Genomic DNA, 9,529 nt, shown 5'->3' on the forward strand with positions numbered 1-9,529 from the left:
CACTCCACACGGGTTGGCTCCTTGTAGCCTCCCTTAATGCTAATACCATGTATGTTGTGTTGACTCAGCCATAGGCATGGAAATGCTTTATTGAAAATGTCCACCTTTTACTAAATTATATGTTTTTTGGTTTTCCTTAGGAAAGAATTGAATACTCCAAAACATTCAAGGGAAAGTATTTTAATTTCCTGGGTTATTTTTTCTCTATTTACTGTGTCTGGAAAATTTTTATGGTACGTATATTATAGAATTATTGTTGTTAGTATTTTTTTATTGGTTTTATTAGCGTTTACTACATATTTCTATTACTGTTGTTTGTTAGTGTCTGTTAGTAATAATAAAGTTCTGTGTGGGTGCGGTTCACATGAGGCAGAGGACAACTCTGAGGAGCCAGTTCTCTCCTCCCACTGTGTTAGGGCAGGTGTCTTCCTATAGGCTCAGTACTCCAGGCTGGCCGGCCCACACGCCTCAGGCAGTTCTGAATCCACCACCTATCTAGGCAGAAGAAGGCAAGAACTTCAGAGTCAAGCTGTTGTATCCAGCGTGATGTAGGGTCAGATGAGACTTGGGTCCTTGGGCTTGCAAATGGCTACCACTTTCTCCCACTAAACTGTCGTCCCAGCAACCATGTTTTTAATGGCCAGAGTTGGGTGACTTTTTCTGGGAGCAGCAGCCATTTAGAGAGGCTTGCCTGATACATTGGGGCTCAGTTCCACCTTGGCTTAAGTCAGCAGAGAACACGAGCCGAGCCGTCACACCACCAAGCATCTTACCTCCCCTGTGCTTTGGAGGACATAGGGAGGGATATGCATACGCTTCTTCTTGTTTCCATAGTCACTGTGAGCATCTGACTATTTCACCTCAACTCCAGCTTTCAACCCAGAATAGAAGCATATTTTTGATGATGTGCACCCTAAAACTTAAGTCCAAAATAAATTCTAAAATGTATTTGTGTACATAATACAATTTGTTTTCTGCTCTAGCCTCTCTGGTTCTTCCTCAGTGATTTATTCCTCATGCCTTTTTTTTTTTTTAAGATTTATTTATTATATCTGAGTACGCTGTTGCTGTCTTCAGACACCCCAGAAGAGAGCATCAGATCTCATTGTGGGTGGTTGTGAGCCACCATGTGGTTGCTGGGATTTGAACTCAGGACCTCTGGAAGAGCAGTCATTGCTTTTAACCACTGAGCCATCTCTCCAGCCCTCCTCATGCCTTTTAAGTGCACGTATTTCTCTGCTTTTGACTCAACTGTGGGTGTCCATGAGTGGCCCTGTGGTTGTGGGAAAAGGCCAATTTGATGTTCTACTTGTGTAGTTTCCTGCTGGGACTATTTGCACAAAAAATAGCTTTGTATAAGTGTCGATGGGGGGCTTTGAATCAATGGGGCTGATGTCATTTGAAAATAGGATTCCTTCTGTGAGGGGATGAAGGGAGGTGCTGCGCTCCCATCTTTCCTGGGCTGCAGCCTCTCAGGAGCCAGTTGGTCGCCTGTTAACAGCTGCGTCCCAAGTGTAATTGACATGCAGTAAGCTGCATGTGTTTTAAGTACATATTGGTAAGCTTTGACACTGCACACCTATGCCACAGCTGTTAGATAGAGAAAACCCATCACAGCCAAATTTCTGCATGTCCCTTAGAACGCTGCCCTCAAATCTCCAATGCTGAGGTGGCAGCCGGTTTTTTCCAGTTACTGTATCTCAGTTCATTACAGCCCAGTTATCACACAGCTTGAGGTCACCTCAGATTGGCATTGCTGTTTGTCTGACCAGCTCTGAAGAGAACACTTTGACAGCTAACCTTACTTGCCTTGGGTTTCCCACATAGCCAGCTTTCACTAACTAAGCTAATGCATAGATGTAATCTTTTTTTAAAAGATTTATTTATTTATTTATTTATTTATTATATGTAAGAACACTGTAGCTGCCTTCAGACACACCAGAAAAGGGAGTCAGACCTTATTAGGGATGGTTGTGAGCCACCATGTGGTTGCTGGGATTTGAACTCAGGACCATCGAAAGAGCAGCCAATGAGCCATCTCTCCAGCTCGCATAGCTGTAATCTTAATAATGTAATTCATGTTCTCTTCCATGCCCTGACCAGAGAGCAGTGCATGTTTGTATGTGTGCTGTGATAGTTTTTGAAAGCAACAAATAGGTTGAAAAGCAGCCTTATAAAATGAATACAGCTACTGCCTGGTCACATCTGTGTGTCTGGGTCAGTTGGGGTCACTAGAGTCAGTGACGTGCAGTCCCTTATATAACTGTCCAAGGTTCCTGCATCATATCCCCTTTCCATGTGTTCTGTGCTGTTTAACAAATGGAGAACAAAACCCCCGATAAGCCAGCAGAAGACAGGCAGGCACAGTTTCAGACTCACAGACAGATTACAGGCAGACCAGAAACCATAAGCTACAGCGAGGTGGAAGAAGCGGACAGTTCGAGCTCCAGCTCTCTGGGCTACACTACTCCAGGGGAAGTGCTTTGGTATCTTTCCTCAGTGTGACACTGGTAAATGTTGGGGACTCTGAGTTTCTTACTGATGTATCTGTCCAGTGCAGAGGGCTTTTGTGAGTCTGTTCCCTTGTATTGACAGTCTCTTGTTTCTGCCGATGTGCATATCCAGGACCGCTGGCCTCTGTTCCTTGTCAGGCGACTCTCTCTCTGCCTCCCATCTTGCAGTAGGAGTGTTGGGATTCTGGTTGTAACCACTGGATAGCACTGTATCCAGCTTTTATGGTTCTAGGGTTTGAATTCAGGTGGTCAGGCTCATGCAGCCACGCAGCTTTACAGCTGAGCCATCTCGCTGGCACCGTCTTCTGTCACAGCTCTCCTAATGGCTGCAGGCCGTTGCTCTCATTCCTGATATTGGTAGCTTGTAGCTTTCTCTCCTCTCTCCTCTCCTCTTCTCTCTCTCTTTCTCTCTCTATCTCTCTCTTTCTCCCTCCCTCTCCCTCCTTCCCTCCTTCCCTCTCTCCTTCCCTCTCCCCTTCTCTCCTTTCCTCCCTCCCTCTTCATAGTTTTGTTGATTTTTATTGAACTTTTTAGAGAACCAGTTGAGAGCTCATTAACCTCTCCTGCTTCCTATTTCCCTGGCCTGTGTAAAGCCCTTCATTGCCCCTCCTACTTGTTCCAAATCAGCTCTTATGATAAGACTAAGGTCTTTGATTGGAGACTTTTCCAAGAAAGGCATGCTTTGCTCTTAGTGTCTTAGGTGCCATTTTAACAGTATTTCACTCTGATGTATATGTCAGTCCCAAATGTTTTCCGATTTCTCTCTTGATTTTTTTTCTGTCTCAGTGTACCTAGAAGTGTGCTCCATCCACTTTGAAGCTTTGTTTTTCTTGTTGTTCTTTATCTTTTGACCCACACTTTTTGGATTTTGTTTGTTTTGAGACAGGGTTTCATTGTCTAGCCTTGGCTAACCTGGAACTCACTGTGTAGGCCAGGATGGCCTTGAACTCATAAAGACTCACTGTCTCTGGCTTCCAAGTGCTAGGATTGCAGACGTGTGCCACCACGCTCAGCTCCCGTGCTTTTTTATTTTTGATTGGCACATAGGAGCAGACTGTGTGAGGTGCAGTGTGGTGCTTGGACTTCCTGTGCACTGAGTGATGATCACTTCCTGGGGAGGCACCCGCCTTCTGTGGCAGTTCTTTCACCTTAAGTCCTCTCTTTGAGACATTCTAAGATGTATAATGCATTACTTTTTTAATTTCTTATTTTTTAGTTAATGTATGAAATAATGGATTTCCCTGTAACAGTCTGAAGCTTTTTATGAGCTATAGAACATTTAGAATCATTATACATACTTTGTGTTTATAAAATTTGAACACCACACTGGCAGTGTTTCTGCTGTGACCACTTTTTGATATGAACAGAGACACTTCACCTTCGTGGATGGATGCTGCTGGTGTAATAGATCCTATTTCTTTTTCTTTTAACATATTCGTATCTTCATAGTTAAAGTGTGTTTCTTGTAGGCAATATATACAGTGGTCAGGTTTTTGTTTTTTATTTGTATTTCAGTTTCACAGGCAAACCGAGGACCTCTTTGCCTGTGTGAATAAGGTTTTTGGGCACAGAGCCAAGCCTGTCCCTTTATTGCCACGGCTGCTGTCACACGATAGATGCTGAGTTTGCTGACCCTATGATTTAGACTCTACATTTTAGTGTTGTTGATGGCCAGATTTAAAGCTCCTACGTGGCTGTTGGCTTGGCATTTGTCAAACCTCCTCCTGCCCTCTTGTTCTTTACTCTGCCTCCACTGGGATGGTTTGCCTTTCATTCTAAATGATCTCATTTGTCACCTCGACAGCCATCCTCCTCTGACTTAGCTTAGAGCAGTCAAGAATTAGCCCAGGAAATGGCATTCCTTGGTTCTTACTCTGACTTCATTTACCAGAATGTAAACTTTCTGACCTCTGAATCATATGCTTTATTGCCCTTGACTCCTTATAGAAAATAAATATGAAATAGAGACTCGTTTGCCTTTGTAAGTAAACAAAATAGATTTTCTATTCATGGTTTAGATTGGAAGTAAATTAAATTGTATTTTGGGAAACATCAGCATGTAAGGTATGTTCATTCATGTGGAATCATGTTGGTTTTTTTTTAATTAAATTTTTTAATTATTGGTTGATTTTTGTGTGCGACACGCATGTGACACAGGGCCTGTGTGGCAGTCAGAGGACAGCTTACAGGGGCCATTTCTTTCCTTTCACGATGTGGGTCACAGGGATGGAATTCAGGTTGCTATGCCTGGTGACAAGTGCCTTTGCTCGCCAAGACATCGGGGCGGGTGTCACTCTTGGAGGGGTGATGAGAGGTGTTCTAATGCAAGTTCTGTCTTGCAGGCGACCATCAATATTGTTCTTGATCGTGTTGGGAAAACTGACCCTGTCACCAGAGGCATCGAGATCACTGTGAATTATCTGGGAATCCAGTTCGATGTAAGAGAGCCATCCTGGTTTAAGTTTCCTTCTGCTCCATCTAGCCATCGCCTGACACTCTGGCTTTAACTCCTGAACTTTGGGTCCGTTTGTCCTCTACATGTGTTGACAACTCACGTGGCACGTTTGTAAACAGCCAGGTTTAGCTTTCTTGTAAAACTGTAAGCAGTGACAGGTACTTCATGGGTACTTCCTGCTGCTACAGGTCCACTTGCCTGCCCACAGCCAGCTACCATTTAGACAGTTTCTTCCCACCGAGTATCCAGATCTTTCTTTGTGATATTCAACAAGCTCTTTAAACTCAAAACTCACCTTTGATCTCTGGTAGAATATTAACAACTAATTAGTGTTCTAAAGTAAAACAGAAATGATAAAGAAACAATCTTTATCAATCAAGAAGGTGGACCTTGGACCAAAGTTGATTTGTTACCTATGTACAAAGTAGGTTTTTTTTTTTTTAAAAGATCACTTCTTCCTGTTTCATAAAACCAGCATAAACACAGCTTATCTCGAGGTCAGCGTCTGTATTCAGAGTATGATGTATTTCCAGGTGACATCATTCAGGCTGATAAACTATTAATAGTAAGACTGATGTCACATTTCTTTGTCCTGGTGTGGACTGTTGAGCTCACTTTGAGCTATGCTGAGGGGTGTGTATTGCCCTGGGTCTCCCATCTCAGCAGAGCATGTCCCCGACCTCCAGGGCAGCTACATAGAATGAGAAGCAAGCTGAGCTGCACCCTGAAAACACCACACCAAGGATGCTTTTGTTCTCTTTGAGGATGGCCTCAGATTCACAGTCCTTGCTGTGGAAGCAAGGACAGCTTCTCTCCACCTTATTTTTAATGAGAAGATCTCCTTGAACTTGACATTTCAGCAGCACTGGCCAGCGCGTTCCCAGGATCTGCCTGTCCCTAGTTCCCGCACTGGTGTTCCGGGTGCATGTGGCCGTGCCCAGCCCGTATGTGAGTGCTTAGAATGTCAGCTCAAGCCTTCTTGCTTTTGCAGCAAGCCCTCTTACCCCAGCCCTTAAAGGACTCATTTTGAATGATAAGTCAGCAACATATTCTTTCTGCATGTGCCCACGTGGCTTCTTTATTGATGCCTGTGTGATGTTCTCATTTAAATTTCTCTGGGCTCACTGGGAGTGAGGCACTAGGGAGGCAGGTAATTCAGATAATTTACCTCAGATAATTCTCAGGTAAAATTCAACATCATCCTGGTGTACATAGCTAGTTCCAAGCAGGATTACACAGTGAAATCCAACAAATGGGTTTTTATGGAGTTTTGTTATATGTTTTGAATTGGGCTACACTTTTAGAAGTGAGCGCTCTGAGGCTACTCACATGTCTACCCGTGATGCATCTACTTCTCCCGTGGTCATGCTCTGAATAACAAGCCTTTTAGATGTAACGGCCCCGGCCTCCATACCTGAGAACAGTCGAGCACAGGGTCCCAAAACTGCCTCTCCGTCAGGCAGTGCAGAGAAGAGAGCTCCACTGTGCAGCTCAAGTGAAATTCCGAGGATCCATGTGCAGTCTCCTTGTGATCTCCTGGAAGTACTGTGTGGTCAGCGATCCTTCCTCCAGAGCATTAGAAGCAGTCAGGCGCTGCCAAGTTCTGTCCTCTCCACCCCATCCTCTCTCACTTCTCCGGGAGCAGCCTGTCATCAGCTATGGGCTTTCTGGTGATGAGTGTGTTCCTCCCACCTCTCTCCACTGGCTTTCTTTGACCCTTAAGACTTGACTGAGTCTGCTGACTAGGGAATCCAATACAGTCTTCCCATGGTATCTACCACGCATAGGTGTTTACTTCAGAAGCAACCAGGAGGACCAATGAGCTGTGTCTCATAAGTCATCACAGCTCACATCAGCTCCTGCCCTGCCCAGAGATGTAATGGCCTTTTTTCCTGTTCTGATGGCAGGTAAAGTTCTGGTCTCAACACATTTCCTTCATTCTGGTTGGAATAATCATTGTCACATCCATCAGAGGACTGCTGATTACACTTACCAAGGTATGTCATGTCACCATGTTTAATTACATGACTTCTGAGTTAGAGCCTCAGCAATAATCTGAACAACTCAAACAACGCAAAAAATAGACTTCTCTGTAAGTTGTGGGTAAAGTATGACAATATCTACCAGCCATAGGTGCATTCCAAAGGTAATCTGTTCTGTTCATTGATCTGTCGTATCATCTATAACCAAGCTTGGCACAGAGTATTCAGCAGATACATAGAAAAAAATGATTGAGACGGACAGTCAAGGTTCCAATGATTATAACCCAGAGAGGAAGACAAGGAAAGTGGAGGACAGAGCATGCAGCTCCTTCTTTGCAACATAAAGCGGGTGGCTTGGTGGTGAAACGTGGGTCCTCCCTAGTGATCCAGACACTGAAAAAGAGATAGGGAGGAAAGAACTGGGGCCCTGTGGCAGCTGCGGGTGCCTGGAGTGTTCCCAGATTGCTGGTCAGTGTTGTGCTGATGCTGGGGCATTACAGATTCTGAAACTTAACAGCCGAGGTTCCCTTGTTGAGTCATATAAAACTGGTTTGTGTTGTATTTTAAGTCCCTCTCTGTAACCTCGATTGCCGAGCCTGCTGTACTTTTTGTGCCTATCATAAAAGAGGGTAACTGCAGCAGGCTGTCATGACAGGAGCTTGCCATGCCGCCTGTGTTCATCTCTCTCCCTTCCTTAACAGTTCTTTTATGCCATCTCCAGCAGTAAGTCCTCCAATGTCATTGTCCTGCTGTTAGCACAGATAATGGTAAGTTTATTAACTGGCCTTTATGTCTACAGGTGTAAAATGCCAAAAATGAGAATTTTGTAGGGGAGGGTTTTGTTTTAAAAAGTCTATATATGCCATACTGGCCTCAAATACTCTATGTAGTAAAGATCTTTCTGTCTCTCAAGTGTTGGGACTTCAGGCATGCATGCACCACCACACCCAACTTAGAAATGTTTGGGGTTTGGTTTTTTTTGTTTTCTTTGGAGGGAGAGGAGTTCTATGTTTGTATGTATTCATGTGAATCCAGTTGCCCATTGACTCCCAAAGAGGGTATCTCAGCCCCTAGAGTTTATAGGCATTATGAGCCAACCAGTGTATGTTCTGGGAACCAGCTTGGGTTATCTGCAAAACCAGCACATGCACAGGTAACCACTGAGCCATTTCTACAGCCCAGAAATGTTTTGGTTTTGTTTTTTTTTTTTAAATGGTTTAAGTTGGGCCAGTACAATGGCTTGCTCAGTGACTGCTAATGGTGGTGACCTCCAGGCCTGATGACCTGAGACCCACATGGTAGAAGGAGCAAACCAACCCTGGCGAGTTGTCCTTTGACTTCGCACACACTGAGGAAAATGCACATCAATACACCTATGTGTGCAAATAATTTAAGAAATTTCATTTTATGTGTATAGGTGTTTTGCCTACATGTATGCATATAAACCATGTGTATGCCTGATGCCCATAGAGGCCGGAAGAGGGTGTTAGACTCCTGGGACTAAAGGTACAGGTGGTATGAGCCCCATGTGGTGCTAGGAATCAAGCCCATGATGAAAAAGTAGTCAGTCTTAACCGCTGGGCCTGCTTTCCGGCCCCAATAAAGAACTTAAAGTTTGCACTGGCCTGCCTTTCAAAACAGAGTAACTTTTGAATAAATTGGTTCAACTTTGCAGGGTATGTACTTTGTGTCGTCTGTACTGCTGATCCGAATGAGCATGCCCCCAGAATACCGCACCATAATCACAGAAGTCCTTGGGGAGCTTCAGTTCAACTTCTATCACCGTTGGTTTGATGTCATCTTCCTGGTCAGTGCCCTCTCCAGCATATTGTTCCTCTATCTGGCTCACAAACAGGCACCAGAGAAGCATATGGCTCCCTGAACTCAGACCGCTGCCGACTTGAGGGAAGGAGACACAGTGGGGTACCAGAGCCTACAGCTCTTTAAACAGGCATTGCTGTGAGGTCTGTTCTGCCTCGGGCACATGCCTACTTCCTCCTGACATACTGGAGTCATGAGTAGCTTCAACTAAAGCACAAGAAGAAGAAAACCTGCAGCATTCAGCAGGGAACACTGTGGACCTGAGGCTGTGCAGTGAGGAGACGGCCAGGGCATGAGGATGCCCCGGAGCTCCTGAGTAGATGGCTTCCCTCGAATGTTAGTAAAATCAGAGTGTGTAACTGTCTGGCCTTGGGTCACTTGTCCAACACAGGCCGGTGTTACGCTCTCGCAGTCTAGGGTGAGATGCATCTCTCCTTCTCGCTCAACTTTACCCCGGAAAAATAACCAAAAGATTGTCTGTTCTTTTCTGGGAAAGGGATGATAGACAACAGATTTTACCAAGTAGACTTTAGGTGTACCAATTTTTATTTCCTTTTTAATTAGAGAAGAGTGCATGCCCATGCTGACCCAGCAGTGGCTCGCTCAGGCTGGCTTCCCCTTTGCCTCGGTGCTATGGGTAGACATTAACTAGAGCAGGCCCTTTCCTGTTCCGAAACATAAGCTCTCCGCCAATAAAAGGAAGGTCGAGATTTTTTTAATTCTCAAATGCAACATAAGAAAATGCTGAAGTATATTTC

At 44.5% G+C, this 9,529-nt stretch overlaps 1 protein-coding gene across 2 annotated transcripts in view; it reads left to right on the forward strand.

Annotated features, from left to right (window-relative positions):
• LOC127682926 (Golgi pH regulator) overlaps positions 1 to 9,130 on the forward strand; it is a 35,212-nt gene extending 26,082 nt beyond the window's left edge. For both annotated transcript variants that reach the window (XM_052179677.1, XM_052179678.1), the window contains 5 exons: positions 141 to 233; positions 4,856 to 4,951; positions 6,876 to 6,965; positions 7,652 to 7,717; positions 8,626 to 9,130. In XM_052179677.1, coding sequence (XP_052035637.1) covers positions 141 to 233; positions 4,856 to 4,951; positions 6,876 to 6,965; positions 7,652 to 7,717; positions 8,626 to 8,832 — 552 coding nt within the window. In that variant the 3' untranslated portion in view covers positions 8,833 to 9,130. The remainder of the gene's footprint in view (positions 1 to 140; positions 234 to 4,855; positions 4,952 to 6,875; positions 6,966 to 7,651; positions 7,718 to 8,625) is intronic.
• The last annotated feature ends 399 nt before the right edge of the window (positions 9,131 to 9,529 follow it).

The sequence above is a fragment of the Apodemus sylvaticus genome, chromosome 4, assembly GCF_947179515.1.
Source record: "Apodemus sylvaticus chromosome 4, mApoSyl1.1, whole genome shotgun sequence".
Lineage (NCBI taxonomy): Eukaryota > Metazoa > Chordata > Mammalia > Rodentia > Muridae > Apodemus > Apodemus sylvaticus.